Genomic DNA, 18,748 nt, shown 5'->3' with positions numbered 1-18,748 from the left:
AAAGCATTTGATTTCTTAATGCATATGGGATCTACGTATCCATTGGAAAAAAGGAAATTCCTCTGTAAAATTCTTCTAAATAAACAGTTACAGGATGTTTCAAATTTCTAGATGCCAGGTTTCTCTCTCAAGAAGGATACTGATCTCCCTCATGTCCTCTCGTCTTAACAGCCTCACGGATAAAATGCACCTCTCCTTCTTGGCTTAATTCAGTGGCACACTGAAATAGCCCACACCCGCTTTTTGACTCTGGTCATCTTCACAGGGATATAGCACCCAGCTCGTTAGTTTGTAATCCAGCCAGCAGGATAGTAATTTGCCCCTTTCTTCTTGATCCAAGGGTTGTAGTACCCACCTTTAATGGATTTGGGGATATGGTTTCCTTCCCATTATCAATAAGAAATATTGTGACTGTCTTACTATCAATAAGGGACATGGCGGCCTTGTCACTGGCAATAATTGCATTACTTTTCAGGAATTCAGGGGACTCACTAGTAGTCTGGCCATTTTGTCATATTGCCTCATGACCCTCCGCTGTCCCGGTCTCAGGCTGTGCTGCATCGGACTATTGCCTCTCCTACTGCTCCTCTGGCTTCCTCTTCTGCTGCTCTGGCTCTATTTTCTTCCCCTTCTACATCTACATCATGTTTGTTGGGCCTTTATATGGTCTTATGATCAACTGCCCCTGTCCATCACTTTGACTGTCCGGCTCTATTCTGTTGCTTGGGGTTCTTACATTGGTCTGTTACTTTAATCATGTCTTTTGTCAAGAGCCCTATTTAGCACTCTTAATGTCATGTGGCAGTCCTGCCATCCTACTGTCTTCGTGCTGGAATGATGAGTTTTGTATTCTGTCCACTTTGAGGGCTATCCAGCTCTTCTAGATGGTATGTTGGCATACATTGTCCAATGCCATAGCTTTTATGCAAGTGCTCATGGGGATCCCTGCTCAGTTTTCAGCCAATATTAACACCAACAAATGAATGCAGTAAAAGAGACTTAAATGACAAGGGGGAGGGAGGCGTGTGGAGTAAACACTATGAATTCAGGCTAATGATGGCTTTCAGACTTTTACCTAGAGTACAAATGCCCTTCCCAACTCTGCACCTAAGCTTGTAAGTAGCCACAGTAAGCAAATCTATTTTTTCAAGTAGTTCCCTAAATGATTCCATCTTCTCTGAAAAGTCCCTTACAAACGTATTGTGGTATTCTTCCATTCTCTTGAAAGAGCAGTGTTGATCCTGGTTGGGCGTTTTCGGAACGGCAATCACTAAGATGCATTTTGCAGCCATGCTATTTTCTTTTAAATGGTCTCAGCAGATATTCCACTGACCATTGTAGGAACTGAATTTTCTCTTTGTGGAATGTGAGACAACGGTTGCTGGTTTTGCGTAGCACTTTGTCAAGTTTGATCATGTTGTTCTCTGGAATTGCCATACACAAGGACCTCATCCTACAAATAGAATATGTATTGTATGTTTTGGATAAGGTGAGTCATTATTTGACTCGACAGACAATAGGTAAAATGGCATGCAGTTCAGATGTCAAGAAAGTTCGATTTTTGGAGTTTGGCAGAAGACTGATCTGAACATGGGTATTCCTGATATCTTGCTTTGTGAAATAGGTTATCTTGCTCAGTTGTAGAATGAGATCTGCTATGTTGGGTAATGGATACTGGTCTACCACTATATTTGTGTTGACTGTGTAGGTCGATATATCTTAAACCATTAACATGATTCTTTGTGAGAACTATGGCACTCCCGATTTCAGTTGCTTCTATTGGTTCAATTACTTATCTTCTTGCACACACTTAAGCAGGACCCGTAGTTCTTCTCTTGCTGTGAGGGAACTGGACAGACTTTCTGTTAAACTAGGCCCACGTCATCCGTAAGTTTTATTTTGTTGGCATAGGGCCGTATTTTTCTAACCATTACTGAAACACTGGTTCATATTTGTGCAGATTATCTGCACAGATAGGTTGGTGAAGCACTAGCACTTGGTTCTCACAGCAAAGATCTCGATGTGTGGAACTCTACCCTGGTCTTGCCACACTATAATTTATGGACCAGTCTCGCTGAAATATAATTTACCCAGGTAAAATCTGCCATTGAACTCAAATTCACACTCCTTGTACTCATGTGATCTGATTTTCTGATCTGATGGAAGTGTTCTCGATACACAGTTTCTAAAATGATTGTGTAATGGAGCCGGAATGTGACAGGAGAGTTGCTGGAAAGCCATCCAGTTTTAGAGTGCAGAACGGTTTCTTCCTCATACCTCTGGAGGATTTGATTGATAGTAGGAGGGCCAGTTGAGAGTTTGCTTCCACCACTTCAACTGATTCCTAGCTAAACTACTTTTCCACTACTGCCACATTGTTTGTGGTTTTGGTATCCCACAACTTGAAATGGTGTGCTTTCTTTTTACATCCAACACAGTCCTTGCCTCATGTTGGGCAGTTCTTGCTATTAGAAATGTGCAATCTACTGTGAGATCTAGACATTTTGACTTTTGAAAACAGTATTTCCATTTTTGCTGAATCTTCATTCTATCCATGGTTCTCACTTCTGTGTATGTGTCTCTACACTCATTGGCCAGAACCACATTTTTCCATTGCTTCTTGAATGTGCTGCCATCCATAGTGTCTTTGTAGTTCTCCAAGGTTATAATCGACTGTGACCATAGGACATGAAGATCAGATGGAGTTTACAGGAAGATTGGTCGCGCAGCTTTGCACAGTCACTGGGTAGAGATGTAAAAGGGATGGTGCTGAAACTCCTGTGCTCTGAGTGCCATTGTCCAAGATGAGAGCGACGCTCCTTCAGATGACTAATGCATGTCTGACAAGCCCACCCCTCCTCGCCACTGAAGTGACCTTGGCACAGTCAGTATAAGGTTGTAAGAAAATAAATGAGCCACAGAAAACACACACATATTGAAGGATGGGCAGCATGTATTATTGTACTGGATATGATGTGGCTCTCACAGTAGTGTATGCTGAACAAATGTTGCAGGGAGCAGAACAAAACTTGAACAGCTGATAATACATGCGAACAGACCGGGAGCACCACATATCCCTCTGCGTGGTCTGTTGTGGTGGTTGCCCGTGTACAATTTAATAGGCTGCTTGAATGGACCTCCGCACCTAGATGCAAGTCTCTACTTGGTTCCGGAAGGATATGCGCAATATACATTCCAAATCAAATATTCATGCACAGTGCTAAAGCAGGATACTGCAGATTAACATTCATTATGTTGTGTTGTGTGATGTCGTCCCTACTAGGGGGGTATCTTTCCCATGGGGCCAGTGCGGTTTGTCCACAGTACAATAGTCCCCTTAGTGGTGGTGAACCGAGGGAGGATCACAGGGGGAAGGAAGCCCCTTATGGCATCAGGGACGACCATTCTCAGAAAATGTGGTATGCACCCGCTTCAATACACCCAACCCCTTCTCCAATTCCAAATCCTCCTTCCCCCTCTCTAACCAGAGCCAATTTGTTCGATTGTCAAGCCAGTCAATCTAATAAAGTTGACAGGACTAAAACACCTGTGAAGAGAAAGTATTTAACACATGATTCTAATACAACTACTGCGAAGAAGATGGTGACTGGGAGTCCGATCTCTCTAGAGAACCAGAGTGAGCGATCTAGCCTCTCACAATATGTGATTGGCCCAAAGCAATACAACAAGCCAGCGCAAGAGTTTAAAATCGGCTCAACTGAGACGCTGGGAGATAGCTATCCTCCGAGGAGGAACCGTGAGAGCCGTGCACCAAGCAAACAGATGAGAGCCACAAGGGAAGCCGTGAACAGAGGAAAAGGAGAACCCAGACGTGGACCAGGACGGAAGGACTACTCAGGCTGCTGCCAAGTCGAACCTCTGGCCATTCCAGGCTGCAGCAAAGCACCTGAGAGAGGGAACGTGCAGCCGGGAAGAGCCAGACGTCTTCAGAGCTGCTGCAGACCCCATCGGCTACCAGAGCCTCGAGAAGGAAAAATGATATGCTCTGCAGGGGAGTAAACCAAGCTGGTGTAACCCTACATTGCGAGTCTAGGACCTTCACCAATATGAAAGACAAAAGCCTTACAAGTAAAGAGGAATACGATGGTCTTGGACCCTGAGAGTAAGAGCAATAGTTCATGAGGGGAAAGTTGCTTGACAGGAGAGTAAACTAAGCCATTCATAATATTGCGGATCTAGGACCCGCAACCACAAGGACTAAATAATGAGAGTTTCAAAATAAGTGGGTCAAGAAACCCTCTAGGTGAAAAGGACTAATTAAAAAGGAAACCTACGCTTGGTAGGGAAGTGTGGCAAGTTAGTAGGATGATGAACTGTGAATCTGAGATGCATATTCTTGTGAATTACTCAGTCAGATGCACCTAAGAAGATACGGGGCTGAGGAGCCCAGAAGAAAGGAAAGTAGAACAAGGAGTCTAGGGGAAAGGAGCACAATCCTAGTGTTGCAGTGTTCGATTTGTGAACACTTTTTCTTTCATCAATTTGGATTACCCGAGAGACTGGGAACTTTTTTGTTGGTTGAACCTACAATGAACACTTTACTTTGGGAAGAGATCATCCTTGCATAGTTGATTTAAGTTATTAGTGTTAGGGACAGATGTAGACTATTTGGGACGCGACAATGACAGCCATTTTAGTTTTGGCCAATACCACTTGTTGGCTTTGAGGTAGGGAAACCCCCCTTAGCTTTAGGGATAGAGAGGCATTTTTCCAACACCTTTCTCAAGCCTTATTTCTGCACTCTTATTTATGTTATATGGGTTTTATATAGTCTTACTGCCATTGGTATGGCCATAAAGTGCTGTGGGCTGAGCGCCTTTGGAGGACCAAAGTCAGAGTTGTGAGATTTGAAGGGGGATTCTGGAATGCGTGTGTGCATTTTCTACCCTGCACAAAGGTAGGCAGGGGGTAGCCAAGTCCCTGATAGCAATGCATGGAGATCTGGATAATGGGTGGGTGCTGTGATAGACTGTCAGGATAGTAGGCGAGTCAAGGAGACTGGTTATGTGCACAACTGGACCAAATTATTTTGCGGGACTCGGCTGCATTTTAATGACCGTGGTGATGTGTGTTGTGAAGTAAGTTGAGCAGTAAGTATTGCAGATGTATGCTGGTGGGTGGCCGAACCCCGGGAGGGATACAGCTATGTTCCATTGTGATGGAGGGCTATACATACCAGTGAATCAAGGCTGATGGCTAGTTTTGATGCGGTTATGCGGATCGTATCATACAGATTAACTGTAATCTTTTCTGTGCAGGCTAGGCACTGCCTTGTTGTCTCCTCCAGACACTCGCTGGGTGCCCCCACCATCCTGTCTGGGGGAGATACTCCACCCAGGAGGGGGACTAGGTCTGTCAGGATGCAGAAGGGAAGAGCCATGTCTCTATGCAGCGTATGCTAAATGTAATAGAGTTCCAGATGGTGGGAGCCTGGAAGGAGAAAGATCCCCTTATTCTGTCGATTTCATGACTGTGATGATGAGAGCTGTGCCTGATCTCGGGTTTATAGTGGGCCTGTAGGGTGCGAGTTTGTGTTGTACATATTCTGGTCCTGTGGTGTAGTGCTTGGTGAGTGATGCACATTGCCTTGTAGGTGGATCGTCACCCAATCAGCAGCCAGTGAAGGACACAAAGGGCGGGTGTGATGTGTTCTGAGTCTAGGGCAAGAAGGTGCCTTGCTGCAGTATTTTGAACCCATTTGAGTTTTCTAAGTTGTGCCACAGAGGTCCCCAGGTATAGGGTGTTAGCATAGTCTGTGTAAGAGGACGCTAGCCATATGTGAGCAACATGCACAAGCATTGGAGTGTTTTGGCATATAAGCATTCTCTGTGAGGTTGCATGGACAGAATTTCGGATGCCAAGCAATGGCTACTGGAGGCTGACCAGGTAATGGATCAACTGATCCACGTAAAAAAGTCAGGTATGAAGGTTCCAGGAGGGTATGTGATGGAGATTACAATATGAAGCCTGGTGTCACGTTATGCATGCCCTCTATTATTATTCTGTAAAATTGAGGGCAAGCACAGGTTTTATTATTCTGTAAAATTGAGGGCAAGCATAGGTTTTGATGCAGGCAAAGTTTTACTTTTGACTGACAGACTTGGACTTCCCTTAGTTACCTTTCCTTGGGAAGATTCCCACCTTCGCGTTATGGCAAGTTAGGTATTTCCCCATCCTGACCTCTGAAATGAAGATTGTTGAAAATCTATATATCATCTCTTGATACCATGCCTGCCTCACACAGCCCAGAGTCCTTGCAAAGCCCTCAGGCACCTGGTCCTAGCTTGCGGGCAGTTACCAGCCATGTCCACTGCCGATAGCACGTCTTAATGATATAGTGATTTCACTGTGGTCTAGGCTCAGAACTTGGTGTTTTAAGTATCTACTGGCTTTCTGACATTGAAAAACATTTGGCTGGTGATTAGCTGTACAGAATGCAGCACACATTGATACATCAGAGATAATGTAGTGTCCCCTTTTAGCATTTATTAAAGTTGCCTGTGGCCATAACAAAAGATCAATGTGACTTAAGTGAGAATATCTCCTAATTACTACCTGTCCATTAAATAAATAACACCTTGAACTGATGCTGAAGGCTTTTGAGTGTGTTCATGCGTAAATACAATATTTTAGACTTGCTCATTTTAGCAATGAAAATTTGACAACGTTGCTGGTCCTTAAATAATGTCCATTATTGTAATTGTTGATGGAATATGTCATTTTACTATTCCTTTGGAAAGTAATTTTCCTAAACTGATGTTTTATGTTCTAGATTGCAGCTATGTATTCTTCTGTGCAGAAACCTGAAGATTCCATCAGGATTCAAGACGAGCTTGCCAACTATGCCTACATTCAAGATCTCGCCACTCGGAGATCACCATCGGTTGGCAGTGAGCTATATGCTACGGTCAGAGACTTTGAAAAAAGTCCACATGTATTTGTAGGGCCAGACTCGGCACTGAGGGCATATGAAGAGCTGGATTCAGCAGATGCAGAATATGAAGTAGTCACATCTGCGACTACGGATGGTGAAAGGACAGCACCCGTGCCCAATGATTTCAACTCTTCTCTTCCACAGGGAGAAAGTGACTATGAAAGTATTGGGGACTTGAACCAAAATGGTGATGTTACCAGACTTTAATCTCTCTGAGTGTAAGGCATTACAGCAAACAGTTTTCACAGGTATTTCCAAAACATTATCTATCACAACTTTCTTCTCAGAAAGGAATGAAGATTGGAAATCATTTACCGCATAAAGAGGAGGCCTGGTGTTGCTCGTCTACGTCTTCTGTGTTATGAGGCAAGAGCACATATATTTTTTGTGGTACTTCATTCCGTGTGCTGACAGAGTTCAGTAATGTGACGGTTGTCATACAACCAGTACCCACTGACAACAAAGTCCGCCCTCCTACTCCAATGCTGCATTGGTCTGTTTTTTCAGCATTGCTGTTTCAACGTTCAACCATTCAGCATCATGGCCACTGAACTTGACGTTCTCTATTGCTTCCTGGGGTCTCAACTCAGGCTACAGGAGATATTAGTAACTTTTTCTATCAAGCAGAAAAAAGTACACATCATTGTGGCTGGAATCCCTTGCCTCAATTCAGAGTATTACCTTGCATTGTGCTTGTCCTTATACCACCTTGACCAAAGTAGGGCAGACAATATAGTTTGCACTAATTCCTTGTCAATGGTGGTTTTACTCAATACAACGGTACTTCCGAAGTGACCTGCACCCAAAGGATCGTACTTGAATGTGCTTTTGTCAGATCACGTGTATTTGGGAATCTAAAGCTTTATACATTAGTGGTACGTATGGAATTGTTTGGTACATAATTAAAACCTAATGGGATGGTACTAAATGCAAACTGTAGCCTTAAAACACGAGGATTCTACTCCACAGAACGTTTAGAATAGCTGCCAAAAGAAATTGGAAGATCCGTGTGACTCCCGTTACTCGAGTGTGCTTAACATAAGAGGCATGCATGACTTTTCTTACATATCAGGTACTAATCTGTTACGACTGTTTAGATCAACCTACGAAATGTATTTCTATTGCACATATGTCTGGATGAATTGTATTAAGATAAATTCTACATTTGGGAAAATTCTGCACATTTTCAAATGGTGAATATCAAATCATTTCCCCACATCTACTGTTCTACAGTAGATGTCATTTACCGGATGGTATTTTGTGAATGAATGTATGATCCACTATTTCCCTATACCCTTGTAGCAAAATGTATACAGTGGTCACACCTCTCATTTAGGATGTAATCTATTATGAGACGATTTCATGATTTGCTGAATTCCAGGTGGATTGCAACAACGTCTGTACTACTAGGAATATGAACTGCTTTATATAAAAAAAAAATTAAACCTTTAGCAAATCAAATCAAAGGGCTGATTGCTTGACTTTTTGCACAAATCTCACCCTATAATATTGAATAGTTTCAAAGGATCAGATGGCCTTATGCATGCTCCTTTTACTTCCTTTCATTTGCGCCTCTTCTTTCAGCCTTCAACAAAGGCAAATGATGGGGCTATACATACGGGTTCACTGTCAACTGGGCACAAATATCTTACATGATCGTACCTACATCATTTCAATGTCAGCCTCATGCAATAATGCCACGTAGAATAATAACCATTGTATAATGTGCATGATGTGAGTATGCAAGTAGTGAGTGAACGAGCAAAGAATTCTGCAAGCGTCACTGGCCTCTCTAGATCACTCACTTTCCTATCGATGGTGTTAGTACCATCTGGTAGGTATTTTGAAAGTGGAAATCTTCATGCAGGTAAGCCAGAGGCCCATGAACATGTCCTAATCATGTCTTCATTCTATTTTACTCACTGTTCTTCAGGTCTGTGGAAAAATACGTGTGTAATGGTCCAATGTGCTCAGTAGCCACTCAGTTGAGTTCTCTGAACAAATGATGTTTGATGCACTCTTTCTCACCCTCTCTTTGTGTTGCAGAAGCCTGGCATTGAAAGCTGGCGGATAAGATCCAACATTGGCTGAATAGGTGGTCTCCTTTGCTTGGACTTGATCTGCATGTGTTCCTCCAGTCCACAGATCATAGACTTTGCCTTTATAGGCAAATCCAGTGATTAGAGTGATGTTCTTTAGCCATAAACATTTGCCTGCACTTTCCTAAATCACACTGCAATCTACCTGTCCAATCCCATCTTGCCGATGTAATAAATCCATTCTTGAGCATGTATTTCATCAAATCATTCTTCAACAGAAACACAACCTGTGTCTGTTAGAAAAGATAGTTAACTAGCTCACTAAAAAAACTTCCCACGACCCCTTGAAACTCTGAAATCACCAGCCTCTTCCAAACATCACCTGTGAGCTTCTAATCTTAGAAAGGACAGCATCCTACTAACTTGAGCCCTGCTTGAATTATAGCTATTTCTGAAACAGCTAGCTTCTAGACCTCCACCTTGCAAGAAGCAGAGTAAATGCCTTCAGGCCACCATGGTCTGATTTCAATCCCTCTTGGCTGACCATGCATCACTGTGCTGTAATCATATGTCATAACCTTTATTGTATCCCTTGTTGTTCCTTAACCGTATTAATTTGAGGTTACCTGGCCACACATAAACATTATATTAGAATATTGCAATGTTGGCATTCTGACAGCCAACCCCTATTTAGCCTTCCAGACAATAATCACTGTTACGGCCACAGCTGCTGATTGTGGTCAGGATGCCACTTCCACTCCTGGTGTTTGCTGCCTCAACCCCACTATCCCCCACATTTAAACACCTACCTGACCATTGGAGTGTCTTGTATTCTGCCCCCCTGATATTCTGCCAACCATTGTGTAACGATTATTCATCTGGAAAGGCTTCAAAGTGAAAAAGGACATAACTGTCTTGACCACTGTGCCTATGATACACCTGAAACAAGACCAGGTGCAGACTTGAACTCCACCAGTGCATAAGTAAGGGGGGGTTCTGGGAGTTTCTCTCTACCGGCCTATGTCCCGGGGTTGAGTCTCTTTAGTTCACCATCCTTCCACCATCCTTTCACAAGAGAAATATTTCCACTAGATATCAGTCTTTGTCCTGCCCAAAGGCAGTCCAGCAGCGAAATTCCAGGCAATTCTCTTCTGAACAAGAGTACCAACAGCAACCCCAGACATGTGTTTCGGCCTGGTTGGTCCTCGTCAGTGAGGTGGAGCTGTGCCTCTCTAAGAACAGTGAGTAAGGGTTCCACATATGGATTAGCCTAGTAAGATAGGTTGAAAACCCAAAGCTACTTAATATGCATAAGTAAGGAGGGTTCTGGGAGTTTCTCTCTACCAGCCTGTGCCCCGGACCCCCCCTTTTTTTTGCATATTTAAGTAAATTTGGGTCTCACCCTAAGTTACTAGGGGAATCCAGACGTGGACCCCTTGCTCACTATTCTTAGAGAGGCACATCTCCATCCTACTGATGAGGTCCAACCAGACCGAAACAAGTGTCGGGGGTTGCTGTTGGTACTCTTGTTCAGAGGAGAATTGCTTAGCATTTTGATGCTGGACTGCCCTAGGGCAGGACAAAGACTGATATGTTTTAGCTATTTCTCCTCTGTGAAGATAGTGACTCTGGGTAAGTCACTCGTAACCAGGACTAATGTCCAGCAGAGGGACTCTCCGGACCCCCTTTGTTTTTTGCTTGGTTTAAACTAGGTCATAATTTGTCCCGCATCAGTGCCCCCATCATCCACCAACGCAGCGTGTTTTGATGCCATATCACACCTGCTTTTCGAGCACCCGTCTTACACCGCGTTTATAACCCTGCGCTCTCACATAGGGTTTGGAGTTACGCAGGTTATACGTTTGTTTATTTTGTGTTTTGCCTGGCATGGTGATCGATTGTACACTCCAGTGTTAGCATCATTTTAGCTATTTCTCCTCTGAAAGATAGTGAGCTAAAGACTCTGGGCAAGTCACTCATAACTGGGACTAATGCCCGGCAGAGGGACTCCCAGGACCCCCTTTGTTTTTTGTAGTTTTTTACTCCACCAGTGCAGAATGGAAGGAACCAGAAGCCACAAATTGTCTCTATATGCCCCCAGACTGTGATATCTACTCCCCATCAACACCAGACTCACCCTTTGCTTCTATATTCAACATTTCAGGAAGGTGCTCAAGACCCCCCTCTTCAAGGAATGGCTCCTCCCTTAAACTTAGTTCCACACACCCTCCAATCCCTAACTAACCTGTGACTGGGCAGTCCGCTCCCCCAATCCCCGGTTTCCTCTCCTGGTTGCTTGTCAAGCCCTTTCTAGCCAATTTCCAAATCCCCCATTGTTATCTCTTTTTTTAATTTGACCCCTTACGGTCTGCTTCCTTTACTGTGTACTTCCCCTATGACTTGTAAAGTGCTCTGTGCTTCCTGAAACTAGGTCTGGGCACAGTAGATACCCATATAATATCACTGTGAACCCATGTTTGTTTTCCATGGCCATCTTGCGAAAACGTCATCTCCGACATTATCTTGTTACATATAAATGCTCTTGTGGCAATCAACCAGGGCATACGCCTCTGCTGGGGATGTATGGGATCACCAGAGCAAAACATACTCTGAACACATGTTTAGAATCACGTTTCGCCATGCAAATGACTTTCTCTGCTCATCACCCAAACTGCATTTGAATATGATATGATGTGATATGAGTTATTTATAACGCGCCAGTACAGAAGTGTTTCTAGGCACGACAAGACATGGTAGGGAGACATAAGGAGGATGAAAACAAACGTTCTTACTAGTCCTTGTGCCAGGGGAAGGGAGAAAGGGAAGTGCGGTCAGGGGCAGCAATTGCTCGGAGTAAGTGCAGCGGGGGGAGCCCGCTATGGGAAGTGCAGAAAAAAGGGGTGGGGGACTGCAGGGTTATAGAGACAGCCCCTAAGTGCGCAGAGGCATGGAGGCAGTGCAGGTGCTTGCAGTACATGGAGGAAGCCTAGTGCCCGTTGAGTTCGTAGGGTAGCCAGGCAACCAGCTAGCGCTGCAGACAGGTGGTCAGTAAGGGAGAGCAAGAGAGAAAGCAGAACTGAAAAGGAAGGTCTTGAACTGCTTATGGAACCTGAGGTGGTCCTGCGCGAGTTTGAGAGGGGCCAGGAGGACATTCCAGAGGGAAGCCCCTGCAGAGGAGAGAGATCTCCCTCCAACTCTCTGCCTGGAGAAGCGTCTGAACGTCGGGGAGTTGGAGGTAGCTGAGTGAAGGGCTCGAGAAGGAAGGTGTTTAGGAAGGGAGAGTTGGATGTAATGCGGGCCCAGGCCCCAGACAGCCTTGTGGACAATGCATACAATTCAATAATACACTTTCTAGAGTTATTAAAGCAGCGGACACAGTAATGTCTTAAGGATTTGTACTAACAGGTAACTGTAGAAATACACCCCTAATCTCAAAAAGCTGATGGGGTAACACAATAAAGAAACATAACATCATTTGTTTTGCATGCTTTTCGATTCCAAAACCATGCCGCTCCAAAAAGCAAAGTCCAAGTGAATACATTCTTTGCTATATGCAAGTAAAGGTCACTGAATCTGCTACATTTCTGAAAGGTCCACCATGTTGCTCACAGTGGCATGCTCGGTGGCATTTTCAGTCAACATCAGAATTCTATAATCCACAAAAACAAGTGAAGAGAACCAGTGTTCATTCTTTGGAACTGCAACTGTGACATGTGGTGTTATTTCTTTCCTTTTTTTCCTTATCACAATTCAAAAATGTTCCACTGGCTTTTCACTGTTGATGTATTATTGAAGTGCTTGATGTATGCGTGGGGGCTGTGATGACTCCTACGGACTCCTCACTACACCCCTGCCTAAAGTCTCCTCCCAGGTGACAGGGAAAGGCAGACTCTTCCTGATTCTGACCTTCGGGGTGGTGTTCTGTGGTAGGATCACCTGGGAGGAGAGAAGGCCCAGTGGAATGAGAAGACTCTGTGGGATGAGACAGTGTCTGTCTTCCTCTAGGGAGGATGTCTCTTTAATGCCAAAGTATGTAATGGCGTGATGTAATAATCCTCCTGTCGTTCCACAAAATACACGTATAAATAGGGGTGAACACAATCAACTCCTAGACCTTGGGAGAAATAAACACCCATCCAAAATCTTAGAAACTTGTAAAGCGTATATCCTCTCTAACACCCAAAGGTATAGTGATAGGAAATCTGTGAATAAGAATGGCCTAAGAACTGTCCTCCTCTTTTCAATCAGGCCAAGTAAATAATCCTTGTGATATTCCTTTTAAGAATATTCTAAAGAATAGACTTGGGCTTAAAAGTGAAATTCAAATTCGAAAAACCTTGCCATTTGCGACTTCAAGTCCCATGATTCCCTAAGTACTGGGACGAGGGAAAGGGCTAAAAAGGTACAATGTTGCATGAGTGATCAGATCGTTCATTCAAATGATTCACACCTGAGGGAGGGAGACAGGGGGGCTTAAAAGTCCCCCTCATGCACAGGCAATTGAGAAGGTTGGAAAATCAGAGGAAGCAGAGAAGAAGCAGCAGTGTGGTTCTTGCAGGTAGCCCAGGCAGAAGCTGGAAGTGAGAGAAGACGCTTGGACCTCTGTACGGCAGAAAGCAGCTGCCGGTCTTGAGGGGGTCTGTGTCTCTCAAATCCAGAAGTGCAGAGGCTGTGCAGCGGGAAGCGAAGGCGAGGGAAGCTTTAGTTTCTCTGTGGCTGTTGCTGGTGGCTGACGTGCACTAGAGGGTCTCCGAGCAACCGGGGTTCCAGTTCCAGATGGTGTGAGCGAAGGCAGACTACCAGAAGTAGTTTTCCGTGTCACGGGGACCCACAGAAGAAGTCCTGTAAGCAGCGAGGGGACAGGAGGCGTGCCCCTTACCCAGTGAGTTCACATGCTGGTTGTGACCCTGGAGCGCTCCGTACCCGCTCGCGTATCCCAGGCAGGGTTTCAGCAGAAGAGCAGCACTCGTGCATGAGTGAAAGTTACTATGAAGCTACTTTTGAATACCGATCAATTGAAAAGCAGTGTACACAGCACTCGCGTGTGAGTGAAAGTGGTTTGCAAAGCAATTTTTAATCCCGAACCATTGAGCAGCAGCGTCTTGTATAACAAAACAAAATGACTGTAACTTTAAACCTGAGTCCATGGAAAACCCAGCTACTCTTTGGAGCAATGATATTGGAATTTAATAGCCAAAAGTTACTAAAGTCAAGGCAAAGACATACAACCGATATTGCCAACGACAAAAGGGGGCTTATGAAAGATCCACAAGTAGTGAAACCGTTGCCCATATTTTGTACAGCATAGGGAAAATGCTGGTATAATCTCACATTGCCAAAGCCAAGAGAAAGAGGCAGACTAAGATCCTATGATTGTCAGTATTTGGTCACCTGTGCAATGGGGAAAGAAAAATGACAAAAAGTCTGCCTTTCTGGGAAAATATGTTCACAAGGAGAGGACCATAATTTACTGAAAAGTGTTAGAGCTTCCCTGTGAAATCTGTTTCCCCTAAAGAGTTGTTAAAACTTTTGAAGCTGCATATTGTTAAAGCTGCTGTGAATCTCTGGTCAGTTGACCTTAACTATAAGAGCACTTGTTGTGAAACGCTGTTCGGAGCAGGGGAGTGTACCCGGATGGCAAACATTTTGAAGGAGTAGGCCGAGCATGGGAGTAGACCAGGTGTAAACTGAGTTAGTGGGCCTGGCATGGGAGTAAATCATGTGGACGTCAAAGAAGTGCTACAAAGTGGTCCTGACAGACAATTTAAGTATTTCTGTCACAGAAGAAAGATTGGGTAAAGCTGCTACCAAGAAGTTGTATTTCCTTAGAACTAATCAGTTGTAGAAAAATCATCCTGACTAAGATTCCTTGCTGCTATTGATGAACTGCAAAGTTGTTCTAAATCCTATTGGGAAGAAGAGCCTTTTTCTTTGCCTTCTTGAATCATCAGAGTATTGGGTATCGGTAGAAATTACCAAAAAAAAAGTTCGACCTATACAAAAGGTTGTAAATGCATGACACCAAAGGTTCAAACACCAAAAGTTTGAACGTTTGGTGGCATGCATTTAAAAAAGAAAAACGCTACGTGGGTGTCCCCCGCAGCACCCCGCTCATCATACTATACAGTATGGTGTGTGGGTGTTGTGGGGGAGGCTCCTGCAGCACACCCGGAAAAAAAAAATGATTAAAAAAAACAGGGTGCTGCAGGGGTGTCACCCGCAACACCCCGCTCACTACACTGTACAGTCTAGTGAGTGGGGGTTGCAGGGGGAAACCCCTGCAGCTGCCCGCAACAACAACAAAAAAAAGAAAAGAAAAGGACCCAGCGGCGCCAGTTCCCGTTCACAAAAGTGAAAGGAAACTGGTGCAAGGTAAGTAGGGTGTGCGTGGGGGTGTGGTTGGTGGTGTGTTGGGGTGTGTTTTGTGGGTGTCGGTGGGGGTGTGGTTTTGTAGCGTTTTTAATAATAGGTTCGCATGGGAAATGAACGAACATTTTGTGTTCGTGCATTTCCCATGCAAACCTTTCCGTCACGGTAAAAGAAGCCACCGTCGGAGGTCGGATCACACAGATCAGAGTATTGGAGCTCTCTGTTGACCAATTGAATTTACAAAGAACTGTGTCAGAACTTTGTTGCAAAACAAGATTTCCTTGTTTTATTTCTTTGAACTGTGAAGCAGAATTCAGCTCAAAACCTGTAGAAGGGGAATTTACCCAGGTTGTAAAGAGAGACTGAGGTTACATTACAAATTCAGTAATTGTTTTGGAACTGCCATGTATTTCCTTGTTTGATGTATGTGTAAGTGTGAGGGACAGATATCCTTTGTTGGAGTGTTTCGTTTAGTTTATTAAAGGCAGAAAAATCCTCATCACGTAAGGGATAGTGTGGCGTTCATCCAACCTTACAAACCGTTGGATGAAACCGTCACAAAGTTGTCCGTCTCAAGCATCCATTTTAATGATGGTCGTCATTTAGCCATTATGAAGGGGTTGCGCCTAGTGCTTCCTCTAAATGCTGTGTTGCTGAACCTTCAGACCATGCCACCAGCAAACTTGCAATAAGTACCTGTGGGGGAGAATAACTAATTAGATTTCAGCCCATATACTTCAAGTAACCAATCTTTTTCTAAACCCGCAAAACAAATCAAACCCTTCCCTTGTTACTCCTACTGGTCGTATGAGTGCAGCTATGCCCACCACAAAACAAACATTGTTGTTTTCCTACTGATTGCTGCTACTGGAAAACCAGACTACAAGTCCCAACATGCATTATCAAACATCGTGACTGGTTCATGGAATTGCATATTTTAAACAGCAACTTGACTAGTTGCTATGTAGTTTTATATATATATCCTATAGTTTTATACATATCCTAAATTAATATGATATGATAGGTTATGTATAACAGGCTTAATACCCAGAGGTTTCTAAGCGCAGACCCAGGGATCGAACCTGTGCTGCTCCTGTCTTCTTGCTTCCAAGAAGTGCCCCTGAGCTAGCCTCCCGAGACAGCTTAATTTATAAAGGCCCACCGTCAAAAATGGTGATTCTCAATGGATGCACATTTTCTACACATCATCTTCAGGGCCCATTTTCATCTTTTATTCTGCAGCTAGCACTGGGGAGTTTAATACATTTAAATGAGACTTTTTATCTCATTATAATCGTTCTACTAGATAGTTTTCTTGTGCATTATCAGAGGCCCACTGACTAGCCCAGGGTCATTCTAATTCTCTTCATTTGTTTGACAGTTCACGGTCTTCGTACATGCATTTGGGATGCTCCATTTTTTATTTCAATATAACTTATTTCTTATTCTGCATTGTTAAAACTGTTCTCTGACCCACTCCCACAATTATTTGAGTGTGGTGACCCAGTTTATGTATGAGTTTTAATATGGCCAAGGAACACAGTGCAGAAACTCAGATGATCCTGGGTGTACAGGCATATTGAGGGAAACAGGGGTTTGGTTTATCGAGCTAGGCTCAACTTCAAAGAAATGGATCCAATGACTAGGGAAAACAAAATCCCAACTCAGTGAAGCATATAGTATATTGATCTCATTTCAGCAAATCTCTGTTCATGGAATAGCTATCATGGTATGAATACTGTGGACACTGAAAACAATGCAGCCTATGGGCATCCTATCAAAATGTATTTATCAAAAACAGACATGGCTTAATATATATGCTGCTAACCCAGGCTCTGGCATAAAACTAATCTCAATTGTCTTCTCTATTTTAGAGAACTGGATTGCCACTCAAAGGATGGCCCCTAGCAATTTGTGTGGAATGTCCATGTACCACTTCTTCACTCACAAGGACTTGCATGCAGTTTGAACAGGCCCCTTATATACATGGTTATGGGCCACCATTTTGAGCAATTCTGAAATTAAAATGAGTCTTTTACATGAGCTCAATTAACTCAGAGTATCTGATTAAGCTGATTTGGGGTCACTCATTAAAATGCAAAAAAGTGCATTATGATAAATGAGCAACGATCTTTAAAAGGACTACACTAGTTCACTTCAGGTAATACACGAAATTCATTATATACATTACGCACAAACGGCACTGGAGGATTTGATAAGGAAATGGGACTCGGGGGAACAAAACACTTCAAAATTTAACTAAACGTGCTAATTTAAATTTGCTACTTAGGTGGGCAATAATGGCAGAGCTTTGAGGGCATTCTAGTGGTGCAATGTTTTTGGGGAATGTTTCAGCTCATGGCAAAAATCCGGTTTTAAGAATATGGGTTTCCATTGCCATGACCAACACATTGTACACAAACTCAAGTTGCATTTTCTTGAAAACATGTTCGACTTCCCACTCTTAAAATTTGGTGAAGGCCAATCCCTAATGCAATTCACCACTTCCCTTTCCCATTGCACCAGCACCATTTCTTTCCTGTTGTATACTTTTTCTTCATTGTGTACCAACACTTCTAACCCAGTTCTTGCCACCAGGCCATCAATGCTGAAATGCCACCTTTTGGGACGGTATTTGAGGCACCTTTTATAGGGCACCTCCAAACCCTGTGTCGCAAAATTCTGTGACTCCCTTCAAATCTCTAGTCTGTCCTTGGTCGCACACAATCTTTACAAGTTCTGTAGAGGCGGTTACCCCGTCTCAAGCCATTTCTTCCTCCTCTGCTCTTCCTCATTAGGTGGTGGATGTGCGGAGGCACGATAGTGGATTTGGGCTCTCATAAATATTTGTTGCTAGTTTGATGTTGAAGTGATTGCCACTTTTGATACATTATGTCTTCTGATTCATCACAATTGTGAGAACTCCACAAGAGAAGATTACTTATTGACTGACCATTTTTAGTTCCCTGCAGCATTTCCTTTCTTGGGCACATATTTTGAAATATGCCAAATGTTGAATTGATGCCAGATCTGTTGGAACCTTCCTTGCACGACTTTGGCTATGCTCACATGCCTTTCGGTGGCTATTAGTTCGACTTGTAAACATCTGGATTTAAGAATTTTTATAGATTTCAGAAGAACCATACTTCTCCATCGCAAAAGAAGCAGTACATTCTGTAACACGTGCCAGCATGGAGCTTATTTCCAGGAATTGTGCACTAAACAATTGTAAGTGCATTACATTGCACTAAATTGAGGACAGTCACACTGTCCATAACCTGCCAACCAAAGGTTTTTCCAGTGAGGTCATAGTGCAGAGTTGGCCACTCTTGTAGCCAGGCATTATGTTTTGCAGGGTAGAGGCATTTTCTGTAGGGTTTGTAGT

At 43.6% G+C, this 18,748-nt stretch overlaps 1 protein-coding gene across 13 annotated transcripts in view; it reads left to right on the top strand.

The window, feature by feature from the left end:
* Positions 1–8,421, top strand: part of PAG1 (phosphoprotein membrane anchor with glycosphingolipid microdomains 1) — an 846,294-nt gene extending 837,873 nt beyond the window's left edge. For all 13 annotated transcript variants that reach the window (XM_069621261.1, XM_069621265.1, XM_069621260.1 and 10 more), the window contains one exon: positions 6,794–8,421. In XM_069621261.1, the coding sequence (XP_069477362.1) occupies positions 6,794–7,162 (369 nt within the window). In that variant the 3' untranslated portion in view covers positions 7,163–8,421. The remainder of the gene's footprint in view (positions 1–6,793) is intronic.
* The last annotated feature ends 10,327 nt before the right edge of the window (positions 8,422–18,748 follow it).

This window comes from Ambystoma mexicanum, chromosome 5q (genome assembly GCF_040938575.1).
Source record: "Ambystoma mexicanum isolate Mex_15411 chromosome 5q, UKY_AmexF1_1, whole genome shotgun sequence".
NCBI lineage: Eukaryota > Metazoa > Chordata > Amphibia > Caudata > Ambystomatidae > Ambystoma > Ambystoma mexicanum.
This window is presented reverse-complemented; position numbering and strand designations above follow the sequence as displayed.